The 17,764-nt window shown below is 46.3% G+C and overlaps 1 protein-coding gene across 1 annotated transcript in view; it reads right to left on the reverse strand.

The window, feature by feature from the left end:
* Positions 1 to 17,764, reverse strand: part of Sorl1 (sortilin related receptor 1) — a 163,899-nt gene that overhangs the window by 12,319 nt on the left and 133,816 nt on the right. Inside the window, exons 33-43 of the mRNA XM_005069402.4 lie at positions 16,098 to 16,229; positions 15,437 to 15,563; positions 15,116 to 15,285; positions 10,533 to 10,645; positions 9,912 to 10,016; positions 8,804 to 8,876; positions 6,867 to 6,949; positions 5,732 to 5,828; positions 4,185 to 4,369; positions 2,009 to 2,128; positions 604 to 768 (exon numbers count right to left, since the gene is read on the reverse strand). Of these exons, the coding sequence (XP_005069459.1) occupies positions 604 to 768; positions 2,009 to 2,128; positions 4,185 to 4,369; positions 5,732 to 5,828; positions 6,867 to 6,949; positions 8,804 to 8,876; positions 9,912 to 10,016; positions 10,533 to 10,645; positions 15,116 to 15,285; positions 15,437 to 15,563; positions 16,098 to 16,229 (1,370 nt within the window). The remainder of the gene's footprint in view (positions 1 to 603; positions 769 to 2,008; positions 2,129 to 4,184; positions 4,370 to 5,731; positions 5,829 to 6,866; positions 6,950 to 8,803; positions 8,877 to 9,911; positions 10,017 to 10,532; positions 10,646 to 15,115; positions 15,286 to 15,436; positions 15,564 to 16,097; positions 16,230 to 17,764) is intronic.

Genomic DNA, 17,764 nt, shown 5'->3' on the forward strand with positions numbered 1-17,764 from the left:
GAATCTTGGAAGCAAGAGGTGTCTCAGCAGCCAAGAGGACACCACACTGATGGGGTACAGGGGTGAGGGACAGAGGGCAAAGCAGTCCAGAGCAAGGAAGAGAGTGGTGTTTCTAGGATCAGTGTCCTGTCCTATTTTTCAGCGAGGGATGGAAAACTGAAAAAGTTGAGGTGGCAGGCATTTTAGGCTTGAGGGTCTCAGGATCTCAACCACAAATGATTCTATTTTCTATTGGTAGTGGCACAAAAACAGACACAGGTCATATGTATGCAGATGGTTGTGGCCCTGGTTCCAATTAGCTATTAGTTAAAAAAAAATAATCCACAGGCTGGATTTGGCCTGCAGACCTTTGCCTGCTTGAGCACCGGTTAATGGAGGGGATGGACAAAATATGGTGGCAGGGAACAAGGGAGGAAAGCCAGCTCAGAAGGGGTCCCTGTGAAGACCTGTCTTGGACCACACAGAAATGGGGTCAAGGCCTGCTGAGCCAAGCTGCTATCAGGCTCACCTGTCACACTACCTGACCCCCCCCCCCCCCACACACTCCACATATCCAAAGCATGCTAAGCATAAGCATGGCGGGCTGCACGCCTTCCCACTCACCAAGTCCTGGTCAGGAGAGTCGTAGGGCGATTCCCACTTGATGATTGCTGAGGTTTTGCCTATTTGGACTGCATGCAGATGTCGAGGTGGAAGCCTGCTGTCTGGGATCATCTTCACGACGACGTAGTCAGAAGATGGCCCTTGGTAAGGGATCAACACCCGGACCTGGGTCCAAGCACACACAGGAAAAACAACACATGGTCTCATGCAACCTCTATCAAACTACTTTTCAATAAGCTGACACATGACCACAATTAAAATTTGATTAGAATAAAATAATATAAAATAGTTCCCTGTCTGGCCTAGACTGTTTTTTCTTTGTGTGTGTGTTTTATCTTCCTTGCAGAAATGCCCTAGACATATGTAAGCATAGACACATGATATGTAAGCCAAAACACACACGTGTGTGTGTGAGTGTGAGTGTGTGAGTGTGTGTGAGTGAGTGTGTGTGTGCGTGTGTGTGTATGTGTGTGTGTGGGTGTGTGTGAGTGCAGCCTACCTTTTAAAAATCTTTTTCACACAACCATGTTTCCCCTCCTAAGTAAAAATTAATAATATGCGTTCAGATTTTTTTTTTGCACATGGGTACATTCAGCACTGGCTTTTTTTTTTAACACTTCTGTATTCTACTCCATGGATAAGCCACAATTTATTTTACCAATCGTTTCTTGAAAGATATAGGTTATAGCAAAACTTTTGCTCTCACTGGTAATAGTGTCCTATGTGCTAGCTACTTTTTTTTTGGGGGGGGTTAACTTGACACAAGCCAGAGTCATCTGAAAAGAGGAAACCTCAGTTGAGGAAATGCCTCCATTATTTAACCTGTGGGAAAGAAAATGACCTGTGGGTATTTTCTTTATGGATAATTGATGTGGTAAGGCCCACCTGGGGAGGTGGTCCTGAGTTATATGAGAAAGCAGTCTAAGCAAGTCTTGGGAGGCAGTCAGGAAGCAGCACTCCTCCGTGGTCCTGCATCAGCTCCTGACTGCAGTTCCTGCCCTGACTTCCCTTAGGGATGGACTATAACCTGTAGGATAAAATAAACCTTTTCTTCCCCAAATTGCTTTTGGTCATGGTGCTTATCTCAGCAGTAGAAAGCAAAGTACGGCAGCCCACACACCTTCCCCTACATCTTGGCACACACTTGTGTTAACAATACAGATGGTACAGATGGTGCATTGCTAGGAGTGGACTCCGACAAAGACATCTTGTGTATCTGAACTGTGATTCATTTGCCATGTGACCAACGCTCCACCAATGAGCTGCATTTCAGAAACTGACTATGGGAACTTACAAAGATGAATCTAGGTCCCCCATTCTACTAGTGTTGGGCTCAGAAGCCCTAACTCTTAAGACGCCTCCTTTAAATGCAGGAACTCCTGTTTCCCTGCTGCAGAAAGCTTACCAGAAACAAATACTGCTCATCCTTGCTGACAATGACCGTCTTATTGTGGAGCGAAGTGGTTAAGCTTCTAGGGTTTCGGTAGAGGTCAAGGAAGGATGTGGCATAGAAAATGCCATAAACCTGGTAAAGGCAGAGAAGAGAAAAGGCCATCAGCGGATGGGTCAGTGCCCTCATGTTCTGAAATTGCTGACCTGAGACGTTGGGAGTGCTTCTAAAGAGCACGGAGAAATGGTCCTTCAACCTTTATTGTGTTAACCACACTCAGGAACAGGCAATGCCCTATGTGTGCACCTGCAAAGGAGTGCATGAGCAGCTTCTTCTAGAGGAGGGAAAGAGAAAAGGACCAGTTCAGCCATGAGAGCAAGCGAGAAGCTCTGGCTGCCACTCCAAGTGTGACGTGTCAGAGCAAAGAGGGCTTGTCTAAAAGGTGTGACATTATACAACAAACAGCAGTGACGGGGGAGCCGTCAAGTGAGTGTGGAATCTCAGCAGCCTATGGAATGGACACAGGAGGACAGGTGCAGCCAGTTTCCCCAACCCTCCAAGTTTTCCTTTCCTGGTGGGAAGAAGTCTGCAGTCCCTGCCACTGTGGAAGCTGGAAGAGCCAGGAACAAGGTGTCAGCCAATGAGATGCCAGCAGGTGTCAGCCAATGAGATGTAATCAGAAGTGCCCAGTGGGAGGGTCCAGCAGGCTCTTTCAATAGCAGGACAGCTTATCATTCTGCCCTCCTTCCTGGTGTTCAGACAATGACTGCAGCTCTATCTAGCAGGCTGCCTGCCCAGGAGATGACCTTAAAGACGCACACCATTGGCTGGAGATGGCAAGGTCTGTGTCATATCCAGGGTGAAAGTGTGTCACTGCAATAGAGGCCCTGAGCTCCACTTGACCCAGGGTATGTCTAAATCGCACTCTGTGGGTCCATGTGGGAAGCTGGGGGGACCTCAAACCAGGGGACTGGACTAAGCATACAGCAAGGAATGGCAGCTGAGTGAGTTCATATACCAAGGAACAAACTGAAGACGATAAAGTAGGGTCCCAATACTCCCTCCCCCGGGGATATGCACATGAAGCCAGGTGCCTGCAGAAAAAGAATACACACCTGCAGATAGCCTGGGCACAGAGAGGGGACTGCCTGGGGAGGCCAATGTCCCAGCAACAGTGCCACTCCCTGTAGCTCTGCTCAAAAGATTTGGAGGAGGGGGAGCTTGGATAGTGAAAGAGGAAAGGTGGCCTCCCAGGGGCCAGTTAACTGGGAGGAGCTGGGAAGAGAGAAATTGAGGGAAAGCAAATGCATAATGGGATAGCATGAAAGGAACAAGGCGACCAAGAGGCTTATATAAAAGGCCATGGCCCCAGCAGGGGCTTGGTGCTCAGAAATAGGATTATCTCATTATAATAGGGCTCGCGGTAAATGGGTTGGGGTAGCTAGTGATGGGAAAGGACTCCCAGAGACCACGGGAGTCAGGAAACAAGAAGGGCCCCTCATAGATGAAGACAACGACCATGAGTGCTGCCAGAGTACTCAGTGAAGAGACAGGAGCAGGTGACGGCCACCCACAGTGGGCCTCATTTGCCTCATCACATATGCAAGTTGGTTGTGTGCGACCAGTGAAGGCACAAGCCGGGACACGGCACAAGCAAGGCTGCTTTTCCAAACTGGCATGGAAAGAGAGGGGCTAACGCTGCTTGATGCCCCCATGTTCTGCAGACTATGCCTGACTCCAGAGGACTGCTCCGTGGGACAAGTGGGCCGGCACCAAGCTGAGCCTATTGAGAATAATGTCTCCTTGTGGGCATGTGCACTCTCCTTCAAGGTAAAAGGGAGTGCTAAGGTGGGCTCGGGCTTCTCTGGCTTAGCATCATATTGTGGGGCATGCAAAAGAGCAGAGCTCTATTGAAAATCTCAACCAAGCTCACCCCCCCACCCAGGATGATTTCCTTAGCGCATGAATACAGCACTCCACATGTGTGGTCTCCCCAACGATAAATAGGGGAACTGAGGCCAGCAGACTGAGGTCGGGGATGCATGGGCTGGCTGGGATGCCACGTCCCTTCAGAAGGTAATCCTGAGCTGGTGGGTGGCTTGTGTTTGGACAAAACTCAAGAGGGAAGAAAGTCCCATGGCTGTCCCGGGGCCTAAACTTAGGCAGGGTTCAGACCACCTTGTTCACTTACCACATTCTTGGGGCCAGTCCATGTGCATTCCACAGCAGTCTGGTTGATGGCCTTGGCTTTGAGACTAGGAGCCGGTGGGCGGATGCCTCTGGTCAAGACATGCTCGAATGCCAGGGGACTATCACCCAAGTCTGTCTTGGCCCAGGCGGAAATCTCATAGGATGTGTGAGCCGTCAGATTGCTAACTGTGAAAAGGAGAAGGGGTATTCCAGGGATGTATATAAGTGAGGGGTGTGTGTGTGTGTGGGGGGGGTGACAGCCAATACTTTGTTTGGGTTTGCACACCCTACTTTCCAATAGTTAGCAAATTCATTTAACATTTTCCTGGTATTCAGCACATGTAGTTCTTAGAGATTAGGAAACTTCTAAAGCTGACTGTGTGGATGTACAGTTGACAAAACATTCCTGCAGTCATTTGGTCTTATGTGACTGGAGGCCTGAGACTGACAGCCATCAACTCAACTACTCCAGGAAATCAGAGAGGATCTCAAAAGCTGTGAACCAGGACATCCATGTCTGCTACAGTAAACACGGGCAGCTAATGGTGCTGGGGTGGGAGGTCATTTTCTACAGTGGTGGAGCCCCTGGTAAGTTGCCCTTGTCACAGTAAATAACCAAGTACTCGTGTTCATGAAAGCAACCTCAGTAAGTCATAGTCACACGCCAAGCACTCACATGGCTTAAGGCAGGAAGACTGCCAGCATGAGGTCAGCCTGAGCTACAAAGTGAGTGCCAGGCCAACCTGAGCTAGATGGCATTTGAAAAACCAAGGGTTATGATCTAGTTCTAGCATGCACAAAGTCCTGGGTTCGATCCCCAGCATGAACAAAATGGAATAATAATAAAAGATGATGACAACAGCACACCTGTGGTTTCTGTTTCATAAGAGTAACAAGGAGGGACTAAAACTATGATTAACTGTCCTTTTCAAACAGGCTAGAAGGAGAGGAAAGGAGAAAGCTTCCAAGCCATTCACAGCACTCACAAATAGCTTTTGGTGTTGAAGGTTTTCTCTTAGAAACACATTAACATCTTCCCGTGAGACCATCTTCAGATATAAGAAGTTTAATGGCGGTCAGAGTTCGCACAGACCTAAGTGAGAATGGACCACCTCCCCTTTTCATTTGTTTGCTCTTCTATGCAGCTGACAAATCTTCCCTGAATGCCAATACACACCAGGCCTTGCCCAACTCTTACTGGCTGAGGAAAAGTACAACTAGAAAGATCGCAGGTAATGGAATCTGGGCAAGCTCATACACAGAGCAAAAATCATCTCTAGGGTTAAACAGCTCCTTCCAGGCTCCTCTCTTGCCCCAGCTTGCACCGAGAGCCACCAGGTTTAGAAGGAGGTTTGGAGGTTTGAGGAGCCAGCCAGTTAAGACTTTCCACCTGGAGCTAGAAGGATGCAGACAGTCCTCAATGGGCAAAGATTGTCCATGCACAACCATCTCCGGAGAGGACCCCACTCATTCCCAGTCTCCAAGTCCCCACAACCACACACAAGCCCTGATCCCTGCTTACAGACCAGCATGGCTCCAAGGTGTTACCTTTGTGTGACACTGAGCTTCCTTGGAAGTTCAAGGTTTTCTTTTCTTGTTTGTGGGCATCGAATGACCAGAAAAGGTTCACCACATAGCCATTGACCTGCCAAGAACCAGGAAGCATGAGACATGATCAGCTGACAGAGTCGGGAGACATACTGACACACCAGGCAGAGCTGGTCTCATTAGCTGCCTCCTAGTCTCTTTTGATGAACAGGTGTTTCTTCTGGTTTGTAATCAACTTCGATTTGTGCTATCATTAAATACATTCAATTATTTACAGGAAGTGGCAGTTAAGAGAACACCGTAGCTCAGGTTGTCCTCTTAGTCAAGGCCAAGAGGTCAATACAAAGGCCCCCAGAATCAGGAAAAACTACCTTCTTGTCTGAAAGTTCCTCATTGGAGAAGCTTCTAAACAAAAAACAATCGCATGTGGGACATGTAATGTCTTCATGATCAACACCACCAACAAAGGTCTACACTAAGTCATGTCTTCTATTGGTCCTCTCTGATGCTAAGAACACGATACTAAATGTACTTAAGTGAACATCACAAAGACCCTGAACACCCACCCTGTCACAACATCATGGATGGAGAGGGATGGGATGAGGAACCAGCAGATGGGGTCGCAAATTATGGGAGTGGATTTCAATTAGAAAGATCACAGGGACAGCTAAGTGGGCTATGCAGATGGGTGCTCAGAGGGACCAGTGGTGGCAGACAGGGAGTGACTGGATGGACATAAGAGACGCATGGAGATGGGTTTCCAAGGCATCTGATTCTCCCAAGAAGCTCGCTCTACCACAACGGGAACTTATACATTAGCACCGAGTACCAGGAAATCCAATAAAGCTGAAAATTACAGGGCACACATATTCTGTTCACACCAAGTCTTTCTGCGCACTGGAGCTGTGAACCATTTAATTATATGGTTAAAGAAGAAAGGGACCAGGCTGAGGCAGAATAATTACATGTGGAGACGCAAGTTGTTCTTCGTGGGGGGAAGGAAACAACCTGGGTCTGGTATTTCAGCTCCACTAGATCAGGTCCTTCATCTCTCCTAATCTCCCTGCCATAAGACACTCGAGTTCCCACACAAAGGAGAGCCCCACCCACTGCCAGTCTGAGAATCCCACATTACCTTGATGTCACCATCCATGGTCAGGGTAAAGCTCAGAGAGTTTTCATCATAGCTGTCAATGTGGACATTCGGGGCTTGAATCACTGAAAAGAAAAAGGAGTCAAAGAGAAACCACACTGTGGAAAGTGAAGAGGGCGGGCCCTTACAGCTTTCATCTCAACAAAGTGGCCTTTCAGCCAGGGAACAAAGGGCACCCTGGCTGCCTTTCCACAGTTATCTCTCCTACTACCTTGTCCCTGAATGAGGCCGGGCCCACTATTGCTTGGTGAACACATAATCTCCGCCATCTGGTCAGCTGACATGGCAATTAGGTTGAGCGGAAAAGTTTCATTGTGCCAATGTCCCGACATAGCCCGGCTTCGGTTCGGCCTGGCTCTTAAAAAGTCAGGATCCCAGTGAATGATGTCTTTATGAGGGACCACAAAGTTCCAGTCTCCCCATGTCCTTTGTGAAGGATGGGACTTGTGGAAAGAGAAACCATACGTTGTTAATGTGTGCGCTGCGGGTTGGGAGGGAACGGCACCACTGGAATTTGGGAAACCTGAGTGCAAATTCGTGTTCCCTTCATATCTCTTCCAAAGTCACTAAGACCCCAGGTCACAGATACTTTACAACAGAGCTATCCTCTGCACACAGCCTGACCAAAACTCACAAGAGGACCCGAGACTTGCCCAAATCACCGGGAATAGAATGAAGGAAATTATGACTCGGGGTCATTTTCAAATGCTCATTTGACTTTCGCCTACTGGATTTGGGAACAAGGTGGTCTCCCAAAGTCCCTCATTTTTGGGTTTGGATTGTCTGTATACTTTGGCCCAGAGTTTTGTACAGAGAAATGATAACACAATAGGATGTCAAGGAAGGTGTATTCATCACAACCTCTTTACTATCTGCCAGCATGCTGTCCCCCGACTGGCTGGCAGCATTAACTCTGGCTGCCTCCTGCCCTGATCACTACAACCCCACAGACTTTAGAGTGACTGAAGGCAATCTTCATCACTGAGAGCTTGTCACAGGCTCAGATGAATGTAGGACTGCCCTATGTCATCCCACACCACAGAGATCGATTGGTTTTAATATCTGTCAGGCCATGGGGTGAAAGTCTCCAGGGCCAGGCTGTGCTGAAGAAACCACTCAGGAGGATGGGTTTCCATCCACTGTTTGACGGGGGCTGGTACCCTTCATGCTGAGGCTTCAATTTACTCATCCTCCATCTGAGCTTTCAGTTCCCACCAGACACCAAGGATGGAGTAAAGCAAGCAGCAAAGATCTCAGTCCCAAGAGGCAGACATGCAGGATGGGGAGCTGCCTCCTGATGGGCAGAGCAGCCCAGCATAGGGACCAACGGAGGTATGCAGAAGCATGGTTAATGGCTTTGGAGTCAGGTACATGAGATTCTAGTCCCAGCTTTGTCATTTATGCGTGTTCTAGACAAGTAACACACCGCTTTCCCCACCCTTGTCTTGCAGCTATTCTGAGGGACCAGGCGTGCTCTGAGCTTTCATGTGTGCAGAGCAGTGAATCACGAGCACCAAGGGTCAGCTCTGGTGCTATGTGCCATCCCTAACCCCAACATGCTTGTCAGCGTAACCAAGGGAGAGGTGCGCAGACATCAATGAGGTGCCTTAAAAAGACACCAACAACAAGTGCACAAACCACGTCCAGCTTCAGTGAAAAGAGACTCCTCCTGCTTCAGGAGTTACACAAGCTCACGAAGGGCCTGGCATAATGGCTTTTGGGAATCAATGCGTGGAGGAAGAGTACACTCAGTGGATGCCCAAGAAGACTTCCCAACTTCCTAACGCCAAGGGTGCCTGTGCTGGGAACAGGAGTCTCAGAAAAGCTTTCTAACCACTGTTTCTCCTCTCCCGCTCAATAAAGGTCATTTCCAAAGGGCTTCTATCTTCTCTAAAATTGCCAGCGCTCCAGTCATTTACCTTTTCCTTTTATAGTGGTGATGGATTTAGAATCGCTCCAGTTTCCTATCCCGCGACTGGTCACCGCAGCCACCTTTTCAAATCAGAGTGTGAGTTAATAGGAAATAAAAGTAACACCATACAGTAAGAATCCTGAATGAGATAAAAGGCTAAGGATGCAGCAGTGAGGACAGAAAAAATACATAGACAGAGTGACCCAGGATATTCAGAGGCTCCAGCAAAGGAATTAAGAAGACCAAGAGGCAAAAAAAAATTATAATAGTCATAAGAATATAAAATTTTCATTGATCCTATTGATACTCAGATTCTTGTAAAGGACAGGTGAGTGAGTGTGTGTGTGTGTGCGCACACGCACGCACACACACACGCGCATGTATGTGCTCACATGGGTGTGTGTGGGTGTGTGCATGTGTATATGATCTCTAAGCTCTATATTCATATACAGAGACACATTTATACTCATATAAAAGGAGTCCTAGAGAAATTATCAGTGCAAGGATTCTCCAGGAGATGCGCATTAATGGCTTTAATAAACAACCTTTGCACAAAATCTATCTCCTTTCTGTCATATATATATATATATATATATATATATATACACTGCATTTCATAAGAACCTCGTGAAATCGGTTTACACAAGACACTTAGCACTGCAGCATCCTGCAGGTAATGTTAAATAAAGAAGCGGTGAGCACGAAAGGACAGACCCCAGAAGCAGAAGAGTGCCTGGTTAGCAGCAGGGAGAGCTGCACTGCTGCATGTTACTGGTTATCTGAGGGGTAAGCTGAACTTCCCTCTTTAAGACAAGGCACTGGAGCCGGGCGTTGGTGGCGCACGCCTTTAATCCCAGCACTCGGGAGGCAGAGGCAGGCGGATCTCTGTGAGTTCGAGGCCAGCCTGGTCTACAGAGTGAGCTCCAGGACAGCCTCCAAAACAATACAGAGAAACCGTGTCTCAAAAAACCAAAAAAAAAAAAAAAAAAAAAAAAAAAGACAAGGCACCAGGTGTTGTGAAGAACACTAATACTCAGTTCCCAAAGGTAATCATAGAGATGACAAGCCAGAGGCATCTCTCTATGTTCTAAGACAGGTCAGATGCAGACACTCACTCTGATGGTATAAAGGGCATTGAGCAGTAAGTTCTTTATTTCTGTAGAGTTGCTAGCAGCTCTCTGGGAGGCCCACATCTTGGAACCACTCCTGCTGTATTCCACCTACAAGGAGAAGCTCAGCATGAGCAGAGGGTGACCAGAGGTTGGGCCTGTCTAATCCCTTGCAAAGACGCATGTGGGGAAAGACAGGGCACTGTGGTGGCTAGTGGTAATTGTTAACTTGAGAGTATCTAGAATCCCCAGTGGTATCCCTGCACATGATTATGTGAATCATGTTAACTGAGGTTAGCACACCATTTCCCTGGGCTGGATGCTGTATAAATGGCAGGCACCCATTGCTGCTTCCTGACTGTGAATGAAATGGGACCGACCAGCCATGCTAGCTCTGATAGCCTTGAATTCTCAGCCATTGTGGAACTGTGAGTAAACCTTTGTCCCTTAAGTTGCCTTTGTGGGAATATTTTATCACAATGACAGGAAAAAAAATAGGACAGATGCGCAGTGTCCTAACAGATGGATCATTATTCACAACACCGAATCACATCCTAGTGACATAAAGCCCCCAGAAAACTTTAGCTCTCTGATACCCACCCCAATGTCTCAAAGGACAGTACTTACAATGTACTCACGAATGAGGCCATGGGTATGGATGGGAGGAGCCCAATGCCCAATGATTACACCTTCCTCTTCATTGTTGAGTGACAGCTGGAGGTTCCGAGGGGCATCTGGCACTAAAAACAGTTAAGTCAGAAATCAAGTTCTCCCTGCATTCAAATAATTTGATTATATGCATAAAAAGGACTCTACCAGGAAGCAGTTGGTGCTGGTATGAATTCAGTAAAATTAAATAGCATAAGAATCAACAGATAAATAAAACAAACCTATATCCCAGCAACCAAATAGTTTAAAAGAAACCCTGCTTAAAATTGTTCCCAAAATGAACAAGGAATAATTTAACCAAGAAGGTTAATTATTTCTACAATGAAAAAATTTAAACTACATATGAGAGAGGTTGAAGGAAATACCAGAAAATGGACAGGAAGAATTCATATTATCAACATAGTCTTGTTATCCAAAGCAATTCACATATTCAGTGCAATCCCTATCAGAATAGCAATAACATCCTCCACAGAAATAGAAAAAAAAAAGGCTGGGAAGTGGTGGTGCACACCTTTAATCCCAGCACTTGGGAGGCAGAGGCAGGCGGATCTTTGTGAGTTTGAGACCAGCCTGGTCTACAGAGTGAGTTCCAGGACAGGCTCCAAAGCCACAGAGAAACTCTGCCTTGAAACCTCCCCCCAAAACGAAAGATATAGAAAAAAAGCACTCTTTAAAAAGTGAGGTGCAGAAGGGAGCAGAAAGATTGCAAGAGCCAGAGGAGATGGTGGCCATCAAGGAAATGAGGCCTTCTCAACAGAGCAGCGCTGACTCGCATGAGTGCACTTACAGACACTGCAGAGGTCTGCACCATACGGGGTCCCAGTGCTAGCGGAGAAGTGGACACAAGCCCCATCCCTAACCCATCAGCCATCTCCAACTGATAATCACTCACAAATGAAGAATCAGTTTTCTCTAACTGAGTATACAACCCATTCTTAAGGCCAGGCCCCATGCCCATTATAGATGGCAACACAAAATGAACTCGCCATTTTGGGAGGTTCTTTGTCTCATAATGCTTTATCATGCCTTTGTTCTTTTTACCCTATACATATGCATTACAGTTTCCAATTTTGTTTTTTATGGGATTCCTGTGTGTATGAATGTGTATCTCTGCGACTGTGTGCGTTTCTTGTGCTTTTTCTTTTCTTGGCTTTCTTTTTTCTGTTTGTTTGTCTTGGCCTATTCTGGTTTGTTTGTTATTTTATCTTACATTATTATTGCTTTTTAGATGCCTGTTTGTATTCTAACGAGGGAGGATTTGGGTAGCGGGGAATGGGGAGGAGCTAGGAGGAGCTGGGGGAGAGGAAATCAAAATCAGAATATGTTGTTTGAAAAAAATCTATTTTCAGTAAAAAAGAAAGAAAAAAGTGAGGTGTGATGGGTGGTCACTAGGGGGAGTTGGAGAGTGAGAGGGGCAAGTGTGTATATAATCAAGATATATTGTATACATGTGTGAAAATTTCAAAGAATACATTTTTTAAATTGCACAGAACCATGAAAGACAACCCCCCCCACACACGGACACACACACACACACACAAACACACACACACACACACACACACACACACGGACACACACAGACACACACAAACACACACCTGCCAAAAGACAAAGCAATCCTAAAAAAACCAAATGCAAGGCTGGAGACAGCACACTGCCTCACCTCAAAATCCACACCACAGACATAGAAACCAAAGAGGCATGAAACACGGAGCAGGACAGGGAAGTCAGGAATGTGTCCATGTGTTTGCAGCCCACGGACTGTTGATGAAGGCAACAAGAACATTCAACGGGGAAGGGAGAGCCTCTTCAACAAAGGGAGGAGGGAAACCCGGAGACTCACCTGCAGAAGACAGCTGAAGCCTGCTCATTCACCGTGTACAAAAATCAACTCATAACAGATCAAAACGGAAAATGTAAACCACCCCAAACTAGGAAAACACTCAAATTTAAAAAATTTTAAAAGACCTGGGGAAAATACTTCAGGACATTCATCTGGGGAAAGGTTGGCTTTAAATGTGACCTCCATAAACATAGACAACAAAACTAAAAATTGTGTAATGAAATGAGACTATAGCAAACTTAGAAGTTCCCAAACAGAGAAAAGCAAGCAACAGGGTAAAGAGACAACTGCAAAAACAAAACAAAAAAACAAACACAAACCAGTAACAACAGCCTGGTTTTAGATGCACCAATGATCTAAAAAGAATATTTTTCCAGAGCTGATACACAAATGGCCAAAAGGCTTATGTATAAAAGCATCACTAAACATGAGAGAGGAGCAATCATGAGGGAGGAACAGATAAAAATGATGAGCTATCCTTTAGCCCAGTAATGGCAGCTGAGCATCTGAAGTACAAGTCAACCTAAGCTGGCCCAGATGCAGAGATGACAGAACCTACTACTGATGAGAACATCATCTGCCACAGCATCCAGGTTTCTCAAACTCCGGCATTAATGCTATGCCATGACCCAGCAACCCCACTACTGGGTATGCATACTCAAAGAAATCCATATACCTACATTCCATGTTTCTGCAGCAATATTCACAGCAGCCATGGTGTGAGATCAGCATAGACAAACAAAAAGAGAAAACATGGTACAAATATACAGTGTAACATTATTCAATCATAAAGAACGATATCCTGCCATTTGTGGCAACATGGATGAACCTGGAGGGCATTCTATTGAGTAAAATAAGTCTAGTATCAAGATATGAACACTGGTTGTTCTGATTTATATGCAGAAACTGCAGAATGATCTCACAGAAGTGCAGAGACTAGTGATTCCCAAGTCTTCAAGAGCGGAGGGGTGGGAGAGGGCTGGAGAAAAGTGGGCTTCAGGTGGACAGATGGAAGAAGGCCTAATGTTCAACAGCACATGACAATAGTGGTTGACAAAGATTAGCTGAATATCTTAAAATAAGTAGCAGAGAGGAGGCTGCACATCCCTCATGCAAAGACATAAAAACAAGCGGAGAGATCATATATCCTAGTAACCATGATCTCATCATTATATATTGTATATGCATAGTAAAATGTCAGGCTGTTACCCCCCCCCACACACACATGTGTACAACCTTTATGATAGGTACCAGTATATTTCAAAACTTTAAAGGAATCAACCGGAAGCTGAAATCCATCTACACAGTAGCCAACTAGGACAATTCCTGAGCTTAACGCAAGGACAAGAAAGGATGCCGGAGGGCACTGGAGCCTTTCTCTTAAAGATGCTGGCAACACCACCTTCACATTGACTGGACACTCTCCTCTCTTCCCAGAAGGTCTCCATAGACTGTGATGTGTGTGTGTGTGTGTGTGTGTGTGTGTGTGTGTGTGTGTGTGTATGTGTGTCCTGATGAGCTGTTAAATATTCATGAGAGGTCCAGCCACCTCCAACTCTCAAAACACAGAGTGGAGGACTCAGGGTGTAACTGCTGAGGAAGGAGATTATTTTCCAACATCACAGAAACCTTACATTCAAATGAATGTTACCACCATAACACAGACTCTTTACTTCAGGCAGTGGGGAAAATGACTAGGAGAAGCAGGCCTGCTGCAGCCACTCTGAAGGGAGGAGCAGGTGGGAAACGCTTTTAGAATTTGTTTTTAAAAACTTAGCCGTTTGTTAAGATCTTTAAAAGTGAGCAACAAAATGTTGACATGCCTCATATTTAAGTGACAAGGTCACCGTAAGTGTTAGGTATCAACAAGTACCCAGAAAAAGGAAAATAGAAGCAGAAACTAGATAAGACATTTAAAAAAAAAGTAGAGAGCTTCTGAAGCTAAGGGGATAAGAACATTCTGGGCCATGGTAAGGAAGATCAACCTCAGCACCTCAGACCAGCACTTACTTCCAATCATGTAAGGACCAGGCACGCTCCTCCTCACTCATGTAAAGTGTGGATAATCACATCCTCTGCCCACAGCGTCCTTGGGAAAAGGTCTGCAATATGTGCTAATGATTGTAATCTGGGGGCTTGGGAAATGGGTCACTGGGTAAAGTGCTTCCCACACAGGCATGAGGACCTGAGTTCAGATCACCAGCACCCATGTAAAGGCTGCCCATGGTGGCAAGTGTCCCTAGCCAGGCAGCCTATCTCAAGCTCCATGTTCGGTGACAGACCCTACTTCAAACATTAGATGGAGAGCATGACAGAGAGATCATGCGTTGGCCTCCAGTGTCTGCATAAGCATATAAGGTGTGTACACACGTGGGTATGCATACCCACACCTACTAACTACACAAACTTTGAAAATACATTATAAACTGGTGTGACAGTGCACATTTCTCACCCTTGCTACCTGCAAAGGAGAGGCAGGAAGATGGCAAATTCCACACCTGCCAGGGCTACAGAGCAAGTTGGAGGCCAGCTGCAAATTAATAAGTGTCTCAAAATAAAATGAGATGGAGCTCAGTGGCAGAGTGCTTTTGGGTATGTGCAGTGCCCTGGGTTCAGCCTCCATGATCACACACACACACACACACACACACACACACACACACACACACACACACACACCAACTATAATACTTACAGCCCTCTGGAGTCCTCAGGGTCACGAAGTCATTGGTGTTGTGCACTTTGCTGAGGCAGTGGACCTGGACCTTAACATGATAAGTGGTATCTGGCTTCAAGACTTTCAGTACAGTGCTTGTTTTATTGCTGTGAGTTTCCAGGGTCTTCCATATGCTCTCGCCAACCACCCTGACCAAAACAAGTAGGACACTGTCACAGAGAGGCAGTGTGCAGAGACAGAGATGCATGAGCCAGCTAAAGAGAAGCTCTCCATGCACATCGCAGGGGAACTCACAGGACATCCCATGTTGATGGCAACTGTGGCTAAATTGGGACCCACCTGTAGTAGACATTGTATACGCAAGAAGCAGAGGGCATTTTTTTTGGTCGCATCCAGGTCAAAGTCACATCCCCAGAGAAGTCGGCTGTCCACTGAAGATTCTGTACTTTGTATACAGTTAACTCATCTACAGAGATACACAGAGAGGCATCAAAGTTCTATCTGAGAAATCCTTGAATTTCAAAGGAATCCTCTGAGGTAGAGCCACTACAGTCTAAATTGTTAAGAGGACACAATCGTTATATGAAGATATCCTAGAAAACGTGACTACAACCACCCCACTGCCTTTCCTGCATTTCCCACCATTTTCTACTTCTGCATGTTTACCTCCCCTGTGCCTGATCAGTTTAAACTCGATTGTCAATAGAAGACGCTGCAAGTTGAAGGATGGCACATACTCTAGAGAGCAGGTATCCCCACCTGCAGCAGGAGGCTCTGTGAGAGCTACGGTGTGTCCATCAGGAAGGATAGAGATCACGGGGAACACACACTGAGGCCTTTCACTGCTGGAGAAGAGATGGCTGTATGGTCCATCAAAATTAGGCCACACCTCCTCTCACTTGGCACTCCCAGGCTGAGCACATTTTCAAGAGGAGACAAAGTCCCTAAGGTCCTAGCTAGAAGCCCCCACAGTGACTGGAGAAGTGGGGCTGTCACTCACCACTGCAGGCCTTCTCGTCACTCTCGTCTGAGCAGTCCAGGAAGCCGTCACAGCGCTCAGAGAGCACAATGCAGGCCTCTCCGTCCTCGCACTTGAACTCCCTGCTCATACAGGTCAGGGTGCTGTGAGTGGCTGAAATAGAAAGAACCTCCTTCAACCCAGAGGGGACAGGATACTTTGGTGTGGCTCGGCCCAGGTTCACCACATTTAAGAAAAGTAGGCTGGTTTCTTTCTACTATTGATTTCTGCTCCAAAATTCTCTGGAAGGGGAAGTAGAAGGATGCCATGTGATAGTCTTGTACTTACTAAAATCTCCCTTCAGGAAGATTGGAAGCTCTGGGGTCAAAAACACTAGATGAGGGTTTTGTTTATGCTTGTTTTTGAGACAGAGTGTGATCTTCCTGTCTCCATCTCCTGAGTGCTAGGATTACAGGCTTGTATAACTATGCTGTGGGAAAGTCTATGATGCAGTTTCTTGACTGATGACTGTGGGAGGGCCCAGCTTACCATAAGCAGTGCTGCCCCTGGGCTTGTGGTCCTGGCTGAGCAAGCCAGTAAGCAGCACTCCCTCGTGGCTTCTGCTTCAGTTCCTGCTACCAGGCTCCTTCCTGAAACCAGGCTCCTCCCTGCTACCAGGAAACTCCCTGCTTGAGTTCCTGCCCTGACTTCCTTTGAGGCTGGACTGCGATATAGAACTGTATGTTGAGATAAACCCTTCCCTCCTCAAGTTGCTTCGGTCATGGCATTTACCACAGCAGTAGAAATCATAACTAAGACACCAGGCAAGTGGGCAAGCACTATACCAACTCAACTCCATCTTTGGTCCAGGTTGAAACCCTGATTCAGTGTTATCTCAAGCACCTTCCAAAGTTCAACAAACACCACTTTGGAAGGCTGCTGCCTATGTGTGAGGATCCAATGAGCTCAAGCACATGCAAAGAGGCCTGGCTTTGGCCAACACTGACAAACCACAGCTATATTCCCCTGCACTGGTTATTATTCTGCTCCTAGTATTTATTGGTTTACAGTCTAGAAAGACGCTATGCTTTTCAGGATTGGGTAATAAAAATAACTGGATGAGTGGCAGTAATGTGAAGAGGGGTGCATGCTCACGTGGCATTTTGAATTGCACGAGTCTTCAAAGTATTTTGACAAGAGAATGAAGGGGTAATCTAAGAGTTATGAGACCCATTTCAAAGAAGGTTATTAGTCAAAGGTACATGATTTCCATTTTGGAGGAGGGTCAAAAGGGAAATGATGACAATGTCATTGAAAATACTTCTAAAGAAAGAAGAGGATGTCTACAGAACCCAAATCTCCTGTCCAAGGGTGGTTTGGGGTTTGGTTCTCCTTGTTCCTGCTTACCTGCTCAATCCTGAATAATAAATGGCTATATCAGAGACATCATGCCCCCCAGGAGTCGGTAGGATCTGAAGGCAACTGTGAGACCCTAAGTCAAAGACTTCCACATCCTAATCCGTGGAAGCTGTTGCTATGTTACTTTACATAGCAACAGGAGGCCTAGAAGATGGAATTGAGTTAAGGACCGTGATGGAGAAAGCTCAACCTATGTCAACCAAGTGGGCTCCAGCTACCTCCATGATCCTTCAGAACAGAGAGCTTCCCTGTTGCTGTCAGAAAGTGACATCCAAAGGCAGAAGGGCAGA

Source organism: Mesocricetus auratus, unplaced genomic scaffold, assembly GCF_017639785.1.
Source record: "Mesocricetus auratus isolate SY011 unplaced genomic scaffold, BCM_Maur_2.0 Super-Scaffold_100022, whole genome shotgun sequence".
NCBI lineage: Eukaryota > Metazoa > Chordata > Mammalia > Rodentia > Cricetidae > Mesocricetus > Mesocricetus auratus.